Source organism: Bos mutus, chromosome 1 (genome assembly GCF_027580195.1).
Source record: "Bos mutus isolate GX-2022 chromosome 1, NWIPB_WYAK_1.1, whole genome shotgun sequence".
NCBI lineage: Eukaryota > Metazoa > Chordata > Mammalia > Artiodactyla > Bovidae > Bos > Bos mutus.
The window spans coordinates 63,315,667-63,331,213 of record NC_091617.1 but is presented as its reverse complement, the minus strand read 5'-3'; the positions used below and the strand labels follow the sequence as shown (position 1 = coordinate 63,331,213).

The 15,547-nt window shown below is 37.3% G+C and overlaps 1 protein-coding gene across 1 annotated transcript in view; it reads left to right on the top strand.

Annotated features, from left to right (window-relative positions):
- TMEM39A (transmembrane protein 39A) overlaps positions 1 to 15,547 on the top strand; it is a 29,093-nt gene that overhangs the window by 549 nt on the left and 12,997 nt on the right. The window contains exons 2-4 of the mRNA XM_005905440.3: positions 902 to 1,088; positions 9,081 to 9,303; positions 13,429 to 13,512. Of these exons, the coding sequence (XP_005905502.1) occupies positions 976 to 1,088; positions 9,081 to 9,303; positions 13,429 to 13,512 (420 nt within the window). The 5' untranslated portion in view covers positions 902 to 975. The remainder of the gene's footprint in view (positions 1 to 901; positions 1,089 to 9,080; positions 9,304 to 13,428; positions 13,513 to 15,547) is intronic.

The following is a 15,547-nucleotide window of genomic DNA, read 5'->3' as shown; positions in this document are numbered from 1 at the left end:
AATGGTTTGAATGCTTTGTCTCACTTGACGTTTGTTAGTCTGCAGCCGAGAGCTGTTAGGAATAGGGAACAGAATATCTGCTGTAACGTTTTGAAAACCAGGGTTTTTCCATGGTGTCATTCTTCAGTTTTTAAGTTGTATTGTTCAGGAAGCAGATTTCTTGGTATTCATATTGACAGAACCATAATTTTTCCATAGATTAATGAAGGCACAGTTTCTTTTTATTGAGGGTCTTTATGTATTACTTTTAATCCTGCAGTTTCGGTAATTTCTAAACGATTTTACATCAGTTTTTCTGGAGTGGTCATCCCCTTGATCTCTTTACAGTATTTTCACTCTAACATATGGAGATAGCACTTGAACAGGTTTACTTTTAAAGAGTTAAAGGACCTTCTGATGTACTTCAACCCATCTTTGTCAGTTCTGACAACTGCCTCTGTAGGACAAGGAGTGCTTTTTTGTGTGATGAGGAAACAGACTCAGATGTTAAATGCCTCAGAGTCAGATAACAAATGATACAGCTGATCTCAGAATCTAGATCCCCTGATAACAAAACCTAACATTTTGGACAGTGCTGATTCTCTTGTATTTCAAGGGGCTTACTGTCTGTATTGAAACTGTATATATTCAGTGTTTCTTGTAAACTGATGGTAAAATCTTTCATGTAGAAGAAGTCTACTGATGAAAGACACAAATGTGACTTCCCTAATGCTGAACAAAGCTTAGGACTTAGGCTTCTGACCCACTGTAGTCTTGAGTAGTCCTTTCATTAGAATGAAGTCAGCGATAGACATTGGGAGCATTCTTTTACAAGGTCTGCTTACTCAGTTTTTCTGGTTGTTTTGTTACATTGCTACTTTAAAGATAGCAAACTGATATTTAAATGTCTCTTTTTGTTCAGCGTTGAAACAGGCTGACAACCATTAACCTGGGTTGCAACTATAGGTGGCACTGGAAGCAGATTGGTTCCCGGACATGCCCGGTGGAAGGAGGGGCCCTAGTCGGCAGCAGCTAAGCCGTTCAGCTTTACCTTCTTTACAGACTTTGGTTGGAGGGGGCTGTGGCAATGGAACAGGCCTGAGGAACAGGTAAAGAAGAAATAAGACAATTTGTAATATTCTGTGATTAGTAAGGCTGATACAGAAGTCATCATACTATTCAGATATTTGCTTATCAGGATTATTTTTTAACACTGAAGTAGAAACCCTGACCCTAAAAACTGGAAGCTGAGTATTTCAGAATACTTTGGAGGTAGAAAGTTGTGATGCCCACAAAATAAAAAAAGGCTGATTCATACTTACGGCCAATAATCCAAATTCTAGTTGTCACCTTTTATTTAGCTATTAAAAGAAGGTAGAAGTGAATTACAGTTCAAGATGAACGTGATGGTTTACTTTCTAGGGTTCTTTTTCAAGAAGGGCAAATTAAAGCTATTGGTTAACATGAGATTCTAAAATTGTCATATCCCATCAGGGGTCTTAATAATTACTTTGTTCAAAAAGTTGAAATGAATAAACTTATCAGCTCTAGCCTAAACATCTTAAGATTTGTGTTATATTGCATGAGAATAAAGAATTTGATTTTCTTAATGGAAATTTATCTCTGTTCCTAATTTTCAAAAATTAGAATGAATTATTTTTTAAATTATCCTGAATAATTTATCAGGAGGTTTGATCATGTCGCAGTAGAAAGAGATGGTTTTTACTAGATTGTTTGGTCAAGATAATTTTTTTTTTTCCTATTTCCTATCTGAATAGTGTTTTCTCTGGCCTGGATTCTAATGTTCACAGCTAGCAGTTGGTACTACTCTTGTCTTTTTAGGCTCTCCTGATGTTATTTGTTTACCTCTTTCTTTCTGACCTTCCACCCCAAGCTCTACTCAGTCTTCAGAGTCAGTTCTGATCTTGTCATTTCAGTGGGGCTCTCCCTGAAGTTCCAGTTTGAAGGGATTTTTCCAGTCTCTGATTCTCATTAATTTTCAATCCAAATTTTGTATCTACATATGTAGACAGAGTACTTGTAATTTATTCTAGAGTAATACTTTTACTCTCCTGTTCTTGTGGATTTCCTCATTTTAAAAATGATAATACTTTCTGTTTCATAAATACTTTCTGCTTGGAAATAAATGAAGTAGTAAATTGCAGTAACTTTTAAAAACTTTACTCTGAATTTTCCAAAATTTCTACAAATAACACATTTTTTTTTAAAATGAAGAAAAATTTAAAAATGAGGATATGTGAAAATGCTCTTAAGGAAAGGTGCTCTCAACATAGAGGTTGAGATGAAGCATGTTTCCTATTTGAAGTTCATGGCTTAATTTTACTAATATATACTGACTACTTATTTAGTGATTCAGTGCTTTCAAATTGCCATAGAAAATTATAGCTGGGCCTATCTTGGCTTTCAAGGTTTTTGTTATGATTGCCTTGATTCTCATTTAACATACATTTCTTTAGCAATTAATTGGAATGGTGGGGAGAAGGACTTATTTTTCAACAGATTAGAATAAAGTGAAAAATAACAATTGCTCAGGGTTTGAAGTCACTGAAACTGTTACTGAGGGATTATGTTGTGACATTTTTACCTAAAGGGGTTATTTTGGAAGAAGACAGTTCTGTGTTTCTTTTTCTTTTTTCCCCGTGATTTTATGTATTTATTATTTTTAATTGAAGGATAGTTGCTTTATAGAATTTTGTTGTTTTCTTCCAAATATCAACATAAATCAGCCATAGGTATACATGTGTCCCCTCTCTTTTGAACCTCTCTCCCACTCCCTCCCTGTCCCACCCCTCTAGGTTGATACAGAGCCCCTGTTTGAGTTCCCTGAGTCACAAAGCAAATTCCCATTGGCTATCTGTTTTACAGATGGTAATGTAAGTTTCCATGTTACTCTCCCATACATCTTACCCTCTCCTTCCTCCCTCTTGCTCCCCATGTCCATAAGTCTGTTCTCTGTTTCTCATTGCTGCCCTGCAAATAAATTCATTGGTACTATCTTTCTAGATTCCATATAAATGCATTTATATATCATATTTATCTTTCTCTTTCTGATTTAGTGTGTTTGTTTCTCGATGGGAAAGCAGCAGCCTGGAATAGGTTGTTTTATAAGACATGGGGAAAGGGTATAAAAAGTGTGGCTAAAACCAGTGTTAAATTGCCTAGAATATAGTTTTAGGAGGTGTGTTTCTAAAGAAAAGCAATGTCCACATGTGGAGAACTCATTTCTAGAGTGTCTGTATTGAGGAGAGAAATAAGTAATTGCTTGAGTTTTGGATGATGTATGTGATTCTGCAAAACAGAGATCAGCTGAAAAGAAAACATTTGCCTCGGTTAGATGTTTGTGACTTGTTTGGTGAAATTAAACTTGAGAATGTCAAAGAGCTAGTTTGGGGACACAATCAAAATTGGAATCCATCCTGTCCTGCTTTCCACCTGTGGGGAGCAGGAATTTGTTCTTGGGACTATGCTAGATGATTGCCTTCTAAAGAAGGAGAATATACTGTGAACGCCTGAGTTTTCTAGAGAGCTTTTACTTGAGTCTTACTTGAGAAGGACTAAGAGTGGTTTTGTTTTGTTCTTGCATACTTAGTTAATATCACCTGAGCATGTTCAAATGGTCACTGCTTTCTCTGTCCCTTTTAGTTCTTTTTTATTCCTTTAAATTTTTCTTGACTTATCCATTTTCTTACCTAAAATCTGCTGCTTGCTAGCTCCATAAAGGCTAGTCTTAGGTCTGCTGTGTTAACTCTTTCCTGCGTACAAGGACAAAACAGAGTTCAGCATAATTCATATTATTTGCACAGACAGTTTAGGGACAGTAAGCCACTCTTATTATTTAGAGAAACTTTTGTGTCAGTGGAGGAAACTGTTTACCAGTCAAGTTCCCAGATGCCAGCCTCGTAGCCAGTCCTTTCTACAAATTGTTACGCTGAACATCTGCTTTCCTCTCGAGTCTGGAATTTTGATAGTGCTAGCTAAAGAGTGTTTATGAGGTGAGGCTGGCCTTCAGTAAAAATGCTGCTTGCTTAGTAGTGAACCTCCCTGGTAGAGGGACTTTACACATGTTGTCATAACTAGTTGCTAAACTAATTAAGGGCATTCTGTATGACTCCATTGAGAAACCCTTGTAAGTTTGCACCTGGTTTCCTCAAGACTTTGCTTGTTACCTTTTCCATCTGCTGGTTTTGATTTGTATCCTTCTGCTGTTACAAATTGTAGCTGTGAACACAACTACATGCCCCTTCCCCTGAGTCCTCCTAGCAGATCATCAGCTTAGGCATGATTGTTGGGACTGCAGCCCTGTTTCAAAGAGAATATTCAGTGTTAGCATTGAGAAAATTTTTTTAAAGAGAATCTTTTCCAACCCTTGTATTATAGATGAAGAGAATGAGGCTTAGGGATGTCAAGTTATTGTCTCAAAAACCACAAATGGGGGACTTCCCTAGTGGTCCAGTGGTTAAAAATCTGCCTTCCAAAGCAGAGGACATGGGTTCGATCCCTGGTCAGGGAACTGAGATCCCATGTACCCCAGGGCAACTAAGCACGCACACTTCAACAAAGACCCAGCATAGCCAAAAACAAACAAACAAAAACAACAAAAAACCCACAACTGGTTAAGGGGAAATCTGGGACTGGAACTCTCCCACATTGTATCTCAAACCTTTGTGTCACTTTGCTTTTCTTGAATCTATTTTATATTCTTTCAGAGGAACAATGCTTTTAACTTTTCTTAAGTGATTTCTCTCTAAAGTTTCTCAAATTTTTCTGTAATTAATTTTCTGAGATGTATTGACTAAGTCTGTTTATTTTAGCTCTTTTTTGTTTGTTTTTGGTTTTAAAATGCTTTGATCATATATCCCCTCAAATTTTCAATGTATGAAAATACTTTCCTCTTTCCCTCTGATGTTCTGGATCACTTTATTTGATGTTTGTCTTTCTGTCTCTTGGCTTGAAGTATAATAGCCAAGGTTGTATAGGATATCACAAATACAGATCTTTAAGAAAAAGTTTTTTTAACTGACAAAGCAAAAGACTTTATTGGGAAGGGGCACCCAGGTGGAGAGCAGCAAGGTAAGGAAAGCCTGGAGAACTGCTCTGCCACGTGGCTTGCAGTCTCAGGTGTTACGGGTAATAGGGTTAGCTTTCCAAGTTGTCTCTGGCCAGTCACCTTGCTTTGCCCATACTTGGTCTGACTCAGGGTACTTCCTGGTGGCACACTCCATCTTTCAGCCAAGATGGATTCTAGCATGAAGGTTTCTGGGAGGTTAGAGGACATATTATGGGCTGGCATCTCCTTCCTCCTTTCGGCCCTTCCCAAATTCTTCCAGTTGGTTTTCAGCAGCAGCATCATTTTCCTTATTGGGATTTCCTGTTATGAGACAACTCATGCAAGCAGTTATTATTATGCCAAGGTGGGTGGTTTTGGTCAATGGTTCCCTAACATCTTGATTTCTGATTACAAGTGGCTTACTGCCCAGCAGGGGAGAGAATATGTCAGTGTTAAATGATAAATGTGATAAGGGAACTGGGGACCAAATTTTAATGGGCATTCAGACGAGTGGCACTTCTCCAAATAGAGGGGAGAAGGATTGAGTGAATCCTTTTTTTAAAAAAATTCTATTGGAGAGTAGTTGATTTACAACGTTGTGTTAATTTCTGCTATACAGCAAAGTGAATCAGTTATATATACACATATATCCACTCCATAACCATATAGATCGTTATAGAGTATTGAGTAGAGTTTCCAGTGGTGTACAGTTGGTCCTTATTAGTTATTTCTTTTATAAATAGTAGTGTGTATATGTCAATCCTAATTTCCCAGTTCATCCCTCCCCTCCACTTCCCCCTGATAACCATAAGTTTGTTTTCTACATCTGTGGTTTTATTTCTCTTTTGTAAATAAGTTCATTTATAGCTTTTTTAAGATTTCACATATAAGCTCTCTGTCATACAATACTTGTCTTTCTCTGTCTGACTTAATGACTATGATGATCTCTGGGTCTGTTCATGTTGTTGCAAATAGCATTATTTCATTTTCTGTTTTTGTGGCTGAGGAATATCCCATGGTATTTATGTACTACATCTTCTTTATCCATTCCTCTGTTGATGGGCATTTAATTGCTTCCATGTCTTGGCTGTTGTAAATGGTGCTGCACTGAACAGTGGGATGCTTGTGTCTTTTTGGATTATGGTTTTCTCTGGATGTATGTCCTGGAGTGGGATTGCTGGATCATATGGTAGTTTCACACATATAGATCTTTTGTGCTTTGTTTTGAATATTTTTCTTGAAGCCCAGAGTGTTAATAACTTTGTTAACGGCAGAAGCACATTAGTCTGCTTTATTTAGGAAAATTCTATGAAAACCATTTTAACTTTTAAATCATAACAAATAGTTTAGCATATACTTTTGACTGAAGAGGAATAGGAAATTTTATTTGTTCTAGAGAATATTTAGCTTGTTCTAGAGTAGAGACTCCTCAGAATTTTTTTCCCATATTTTGTGATTAAATGGAGTGAGGCAATAGAATGGTTGTTGGCATTATTTCTTTCCATTCAAGTCCACCAACTTGAACAACTCCAGAGAGAATCTTTCATGTCCTATTCTTTATGTGTAACACTTCCTGGAGTTGCGTAGTGCTGTGGCCCAGCTCCCAGAACAGATCAGAGGGCACTGGTGTATTAATGATTAATTTATGATTGAGCAGATGAAGTTTTGAGACCTACTGGTAGATCACAACCCAGTCCTTGGTAAGCTTGCTCTATTGCAATGTACTCTGAGATTGAGGGGAAGAAACTTTAAAAATTTTTCCAACCCTCACCCATCCCTGTTCTTCCCTTCTAGATCACTTCCCTTCTAGTTTCTGCCATGATATTCTTAACTATTCAGAATGGTTCAGAATGAGCAGAGTTTATATTCCCATGAGTCACTTTAAGTGCTGTCAGTGTCACATACTAATGCTAGAATTCTGTATTTGGAAATTTTAGAGTAGAATGGTAACAATAATTATTCCCTCTTGAGAATCTTCTTTGGAAATAGCCAAATGAAGCCTCTTTTCCTTGTTCTATTAACATCATAGAACCTTAGATCTCTTACTGTTCACAGGCATACAAATAATGGGAAATTTTATTCTTTAGCCTTATCTTATCATTTTAGATAGTCCAGCTAGTTGTGACCTGTAAGAGAGCGTAAAAGAATAAGATAGGAATTAAAATTTCTACATTTTAATCTGTGTTTTGAGAGAGCTCCCTCTTTTTCATGACTGTATTGGTTTACTGTCTTCTCAACCTAAAGGTATATAATTACAGTGAACTAGGAGAAGTACTGTCTCTGTCCTTAAGATTATGATGATAGACAAAAAGATGTACACAAAAAGCTACACAACAGTATGAAAAAATTATGTAACAATTTTTGAAAATTGAACAATTGAAAAGTGCAATAAAGGCATTGTTTAGGTGTAATAGTGGCACGGAGGAGAGATGAATTGATTTTGATAGAGTCAGAGTAATCTTTTAGAGGTTTTGTTTGATTATTTAAAAAGTCTCGAATTTTCTCTAAAAATGTATATGTGAAGGGTTAAGGAAGGTGGTTTTAGAGGACATTGCTGGTAAAAGGAATATTGTGTACAAAGCATATATATATATATATATATATTCACAGATAGCAAATAGCATGGGTAGTGTTTAGGGTGCATGTGGAGGAGTGATAAGAGATGAAACTAGTTTGTTAAGCAGAGAGCCTTATAGGAATAAACATTTTTGGGTGTTATGCTACCAGCAGTAGAGAGCATTGAAGAGTTTTAGGCAAGAGAGTATACTATCAGAATTTCACTTTAGAAAGATGTTTAAAGGCAGGTTGGAGGATTTGGTGAAAATAGACTTGAATTTAGAGGGATTACGACAGTTCAGTTCAGTTCAGTCCAGTCGTGTCCGACTCTTTGCGACCCCATGAATCGCAGCACGCCAGGCCTCCCTGTCCATCACCAGCTCCCGGAGTTCACTCAGACTCAACGTCCATCGAGTCAGTGATGCCATCCAGCCATCTCATCCTCTGTCGTCCCCTTCTCCTCCTGCCCCCAATCCCTCCCAGCATCCGAGTCTTTTCCAATGAGTCAACTCTTCACATGAGGTGGCCAAAGTACTGGAGTTTCAGCTTTAGCATCATTCCTTCCAAAGAAATCCCAGGGCTGATCTCCTTCAGAATGGACTGGTTGGATCTCCTTGCAGTCCAAGGGACTGTCAAGAGTCTTCTCCAACACCACAGTTCAAAAGCATCAATTCTTCGGCGCTCAGCTTTCTTCACAGTCCAACTCTCACATCCATACATGACCACTGGAAAAACCATAGCCTTGACTAGACGGACCTTTGTTGGCAAAATAATGTCTCTGCTTTTGAATATGCTATCTAGGTTGGTCATAACTTTCCTCCCAAGGAGTAAGCGTCTTTTAATTTCATGGCTGCAGTCACCATCTCCAGTGATTTTGGAACCCCCCCCCCAAAAAAAAATAAATAAAGTCTGACACTGTTTCCACTGTTTCCCCATCCATTTCCTTTGAAGTGATGGGACCAGATGCCGTTACTACAGTAGTTCAGATGAAAAATGGCAACTCCTTGAACTAAGGCTATGGGTTCAGAGAGGAGAGTGCAATTTGGAAAAAGATTTATGAAGTGGAGTATATATGATTTAGAGAGTGATTTAGAGAAGAAGATTCCTAATATGACTCCCAGGTTTCTGGTTTGGGCAGCTAACTGCGTGGGCCATAGACTATGATCAGGACTTTAGGAAGAGAAACACAGAGATGTCCAGTAGACAGCTTGATGACGTGGATCTAAAATGCAGCAGTGAGCTTTATGGAGAGAAATTTTCGTTTTCAGCATGTAGGAGATAGTGGAAGCCATGACCACGTATTACATGACTGAGAGAGTGTTGTAGAGGGAAAAGAGAAGAGCGAAAGGTCCCAGAGTAGAGTCTTGAGGAAGACCAACAGTTAAAAGTACAGGTGACTAAGGAAGCAGGACTCCTTTGTGCTCTTTGACACTGAAAGGTATCACCATTTGATTTAACTATAGTTTTCTCTTCTCAGGAATGGTAGTGCTATTGGCCTTCCGGTCCCACCTATCACAGCCTTAATCACCCCAGGTCCTGTTCGTCATTGCCAAATTCCTGATTTGCCTGTGGATGGAAGCCTGCTCTTTGAATTTCTCTTTTTCATCTACTTGCTGGTTGCTCTGTTCATTCAGTACATCAACATCTATAAAACAGTGTGGTGGTATCCATATAATCATCCTGCCTCTTGTACTTCATTGGTAAGTCTTAGTAGGCCTCTAAGTTCTTCATGTTACTTAGCCAAGAAACTAGTTGGAAAACTTTCATGTAGAAATTATTTTTCTTGGAATAAAATGTTTTTATATTAAAATGCAGATTACTTTCAGAACGTAATATCATAAAATTGTTAAATATCTGGCTTTGGTCCATAACCAGAGATAGGAAAAAAATATAAAGAAAATGTGGAAAACATTTAAGTAATTTATTAAAACAGTATCATAAAAAGGTTTTGATGTTTAGCTTTCTCTACATCTAAAGTGGATGTGATCTGTCCCTGATTAGCAGAAAGAGAAAAGAACATGGGGAAACATAAAGGAGAGTGTTTTCATTTAGACCAGGTTCATATCATTTTGACATGTATCTGCTCCTAACTGTAAGAGAAGCTGGACAATATAGCCCCTTAGCTGAGTTCATCATTAACCATGGATGAAATTGGGTTCCGTTATAAAAGTAAACTAGAGGCAAGAACTAGCTATCTCTGCTGAAGTACATCAAAATATATTGTAGGTTTCTACTGCTCTCTTTCCAGTTTTTAGGAACACTGTGGTAATATTCCAGTTCAGGGTAGTCAGGTGACCTGGTAAGTAAGGGGTTGGCAATGGAAGATTTGGATGGATTATAGAGATGTGCTCTAGGAGAAAGACTATTGTCCTGGTAGCTTATATTGTCTGAGACTTCTAAATGATTAGAAAATCTCCCTGGTCTGGTGAACATAGGAAATGTGGACCAAAATATTCAAGACTATATGAGAAGGGAATAAACAATTTTATTTTAAATATTTGTATCACTTGGTTGCTCCTAAAATTAACCGTTAAGAATTTTCTTTCCATATTGATCATCTCTCGGCTTAATACCAGGTGAAGAAAAGTTTAGTTTCTTTATTTTAAGAATTATAATGATTTAGTGTCAAATAATTGCTTTTTTAAAAATAGGGTTTTGTTTTCTACCTGGATTATGAGTTTATTGAGTATAGGAACCCTACTTCATTCATCCTTCTTTGGCCATGGTGTTACAGAATGAGAAGGTTGGATTAGATGATCTTAAGGCTTCTTCCACTATGTAGTTCTATAATCTAAATACCTGTATTGTAACAGTGACATTGGCAGATACTTATTAATATATTTACTGTGCTATTTGCATAGTTTATTATTATTATTATATAGTGTATTATTATCTCATTTATTCCTTCTAAAAACAAGTAGGTATTACTCTATGATTCCCATTTTATAAGTGAGAAATATGAGACCTAGAGATTATGAAACTGGCTTAAAATCACATGTGATCAAGTGAATACTCAAATCCAGACCTATCTGCTATGCTCTACTCCCTGTATTTATTCTTAATTTACTCCATGAGTACTGTTGGTTAGTTCATTATACTGTTTCCACTTTGACATCCTGTGGAAACTTGTCGCTTACTGAATTTTCAGGTTAATCACAGAACTCTTCCCCGTCAACTTCTGACAACTTCCCAGTCAATTTCTGACAAGAGTTCTTGTAAAAGTCCGTTACAAATGTTGCCTTGAAATGAAGGGAGCCAGTGCTCCTGTTATAATTGGGAAGCTGCTGACTCTAGAATTATGCTTACTTTGCTGTGACTCATACCACCAAAAGTGGGTGCCTTTTACCCTGCCCCTCTCCCCACTTCACTCAGTTTATGTGGTGCCTTGTGGCTGGCAGATATTAAATCTAGTAAGTTCAGTTACAAGAAAGTTTGGGCATGTAGTTTTTAGCTTTCCAGTCTCTACAGTAGAGGAAGGCACACTTAAAGGAGAGTGTCATGTGAGCTGGCTAACTTATCTGTCACATATGATCCTTGATCACACAAAGCTTAAAATTTAACTGTGGAACTATAAGTAGCATATGTAGAATAGCAAATAAGAGTTAGCTCATGAATCTGGGGCCTGCATCAGTGAACTGTTAAAGATGAATGGGCTGCCAGAGATCTGATTCCTTGACTGGGACGCTCACCATGGGATTTACATTTCAGCTAGTGATTTGTCTCTTTTAAGCTTTCTTCCATTAGGCATGCCTGACTCAGACGCTTGTCAGATTTACATGTTAGGTTTTCCTTTTTCCTTTTCAAGATCTTAGTAATTATCAGAAAGAAAATGTGGGCACCTGAATATGTAAAATATCATTCTAACTATCAAACAATTATATGAGTTAGTCTTAACCCTAAGAAAAATACAAGCTAGTAGTAATATAGGAAATTATTCAGAATATTCAGGAGTGGAGTGCTCTGATTAATCAAATATTCTGGTTTATAAAGGTTAACCAAATGTAAATTACTATTTTTCAATGATTTAGAATATAAATGTGTTTAACAATGAAATACCTTAGGCACTTAAATTTTTTTTATATAAAAAATGTCTTAGATGGACTGGTGATACATATAAATAAGACCCCCAGACATTAGCTAGGGGATGTAGTGAATTTTCTTGCATTATTTTAAAGAAATAGGGTAAGCATGGAGGAGTCTCAAGGGGGAATAAATAATTGTTAGGATGTAAACACTTCCCTGGTGACTCAGACAGTAAAGCGTCTGCCTACAATGCGGGAGACCTGGGTTCTATCCCTGGGTCGGGAAGATCTTCTGGAAAAGGAAATGGCAATCCACTCCAGTACTCTTGCCTGGAAAATCCCATGGATGGAGAAGCCTGGTAGGGTACAGTCCATGGGGTCGCAAAGAATCAGACACGACTGAGCGACTTGACTTTTTTTCTTTCTAAACGCTTAGAGAAAAGGAAATAGTCTGAGAAGCAGTAAGCCATTCATTCTCTTGGTATTCTGACTGCTTTAACTTTAAAATGTATCCCAGATCTGGCAACTCCCAATTGCTGCTGACCCTGTTTGAGTGATCATGTTTTCTCACCTGAATTTAAAGCAATAGCTTCTTTACTGATCTTTCCCCAATACAATATATTTTCCACACAGCAATCAGCATGAGAATGTAAAAATACAAATAGAATCATGGCACCTTTTGCCTAAAACACTCCTATAACTACCCCTTAGGGGAAAAAAAGTAAACTCAGTCTTTATTGCTCATTACCTCATTTGAGCCTTCTTGCTGATTTTGAGACATACCAGGCATATATTTTCCTGCCTTAGAGCTATGTGATTACTTTTCCTTGGCTGGAGTGCTCAGCACCTATCTTCTCTTGGCTGGTGCGTTTTTGTCATTCAGCTGTCAGCCTAAATGCCGCCTTCAGCCAAATGCTGCCTTCTTAGAGATAACCTTCCTAATCACCAGTTTAAATTGGTTCTACACTTCCCTTCCTAGTCATTACTGTTTTTTTTCTTACCAGCAGCATAATTGTTTGAAATGCTTTTGCTTGTTAGCTTGTTTATTGTTATTGCCTTTCCCTCTTAAGCAAACTGGGTGCCCAGCTCATATTTATTGAATGAGTTGAGAAATTCTGGAAGGAGAACTGTAGAAACTTAGAGACCTTTTGATCATCAAAATTAAAATATATCCTATTTTTTTTGCCACTAATGACTTTTTATTTTATTATTACAGTTAAATATACAGACTTAGAACTAGAAGGAGCCATACATAGCATCTAGGTAATGCTGTCATTTTACAGGAAGAAGAGATCAACATAAGACATGTTTCAGAATCAAGTTAAGGGAAAAGACTGAATGTGTTGATATATCAGTGAGTTAGGGAGTTTAGGTTAATAGATGCCCAGTTAGATTAATTTAAGTTTTCTTAAAGAGAGACCAACCACAGTAGCTCTTAGAGACTGGAAATTTAAATTTGACACTCATTATAAGTATGGCATTTTAGATAAATTATTCTTGTCATAATTCTGCAGGTTGGTACTTATTAACCCAAAACTGCAGTCTTTTCCTTTTAATACAGTAAACTTTCAAGAACAGAGAAGATTACATTCCAGATAGTTTAAAATAGTGTTTTAAAAATTAAAGCAATTTGTCATGAAAGAAGGAGAAGGTAGGTAGTCTCTTTAAAGTCTCCCCAATTCCTGTGGTCTGTAAATGTAAGGTGATATAAGAAGACCTTTTGAGGGGGCAAGCTTCTTCATGTGGTAGTTACAACTGGATATCCATATTTCTTTCTGATGTAGTTATTTGTTTCTCTTACAGAATTTTCATCTCATTGATTACCACCTGGCAGCATTCATCACAGTGATGCTTGCAAGGAGGCTTGTATGGGCTCTCATCTCAGAGGTAACAGCTCATTCATTGTATTCTATCACTTGTAGCTAGAGCTAGTCACTAGGATGTGTTCAGGTTGAAAATGTGAGGTGTCAAAGTATAATTTAAATGCTGTTATAAATAATTTCTTTACTCTCACATGAACTGTGCCAGTTTTTTTAAAAAGGTTTTCTCATAATATATTCAAAGTTCAAGTGTGATATACTAATTCAGCTGTTAGAAATTCTGTTTGTCCAGTAGGAGCTTAATTCTAGCTTCTGAGTCCTTCAGTATAATCTTTCTAATTTTGATAGTTATGGTAAAAATAGGATGGATTTTAGGTAACTGTTACTAGGGAAAGTTGCATCTAAAACAGTGATTCAAGTAACATTCACTTGGAATTATTTATGTACCATTTGTGGAGTTGCTAGCAAGAGACATTTGAGTTTATTAAAACTTAGAATTTTTAAAAGACAGCATCCACATTTGCATAGGACTAATCCTGAAGATTAGAACCTAATTAATTAAAAAGACCATGTTAACATTAATATGATCTTTTTATGAAATGGCCATTGTTAAAATAATTTTTTTATACTTGTAAACCCCAGTGAAGAAGATAAATGTGTATTTTAAAATTTATCTTGTGCCCTGTGCTGCTGCTGCTAAGTCACTTCAGTCGTGCCCGACTCTGTGTGACCCCATAGACGGCAGCCCACCAGGCTCCCCTGTCCCTGGGATTCTCCAGGCAAGAACACTGGAGTGGGTTGCCATTTTGTGCCCTATAAATGAATACAAAAACAAAAAATGTTAACTTAGCTAAAATGGCTAATAATTTGTTTTTAGCTGTGAAATTTTGAATAAATCATTGCTATAATCACAGCTAACTTAGGGTCAACTCTTTTCTTCTAAAACATACATGGGAAGTCTGTGTCTGCAGGCTCTGATTTTCAGGACCCTTATTTCTGTGAGCACAGAATAATTGCAGATAATTAAGTCATAATCTGAAAGCTATTTGAAGTTAACTTTAAAATATTGATAGTAAGAGTGCAGGTTTTTCACGGTGGGAAAGGCTATCTATGATTTTTTAATCCCAAGGTCTTTATTTAGGTCATGAAATTAGGTTCTTGCTTTTGAATATTTGAGAAAGTCTCTTCTTTCTTTAGAGAAACTCAGTAGGATTTTATGTTTACACCTGTTAAAAGAGGCAAGGATTGATTTTGTTTCATCTTTTTTGGTTACTTAGAAATGGTGCTTGTGTATGTCAGATTAGTATGTAAACCCTTCTAGTTAGTGTGTAAGCCCTTCATAAATAGAGATTTCTTCTTTGGAGCTACAAGGGCTATACCTTGAAAAACTCTATTGTTTCTTTTACTTAAGAATAGTTTTAACAGCTTTTGCACAACTTCAGAGAGTTTACTGTTGTTTAGTCACTAAGTAGTGTCCAGCTGTTTGTGACCTCATGGATTGCAGCACTCCAGGCTTCCCTGCCCTTCACTATCCCCTGGAGCTTGCTCAAACACGTATCCATTGTGTCGGTCATGCCACCCAACCGTCTCGTCCTCCGTTGCCCCGTCTCCTCTTGCCCTCAGTCTTTCCTGGCATCAGAGTCTTTTTCATTGAGGAGGCTCTTTGCGTAAGTTGGCCATAGTATTGGAGGTTTACTTTCTGCATCAGTCCTTCCAATGAATATTTAGGGTTGATTTCCTTTAGGATTGACTGGTTTGTTCTCCTTCCAGTCCATGGGACTCTCAAGAGTCTTCTCCAGGAGCACAGTTCGAAAGCATCAATTCTTTGGCGCTCAGCCTTTTTTATGGTCCAGCTCTCACATCCATGCATTGACCACTGGAAAAACCATAGCTTTGACTATGTGGACCTTTATTAGCAAAGTGATATCTCTGCTTTTTAATACGCTGTCTAGATTGGTCATAGCTTTCCTTCCAAGGAAAAAAAATTTCATGGGTGAAGTCACCTTCTGCAGTGATTTTGGAGCCCCCCAAAATTAAATCTGTCAGTGCTTCCTCTTTTTCCCCATCTATTTGCCCTGAAGTAATGGGACCAGATGCCAAGA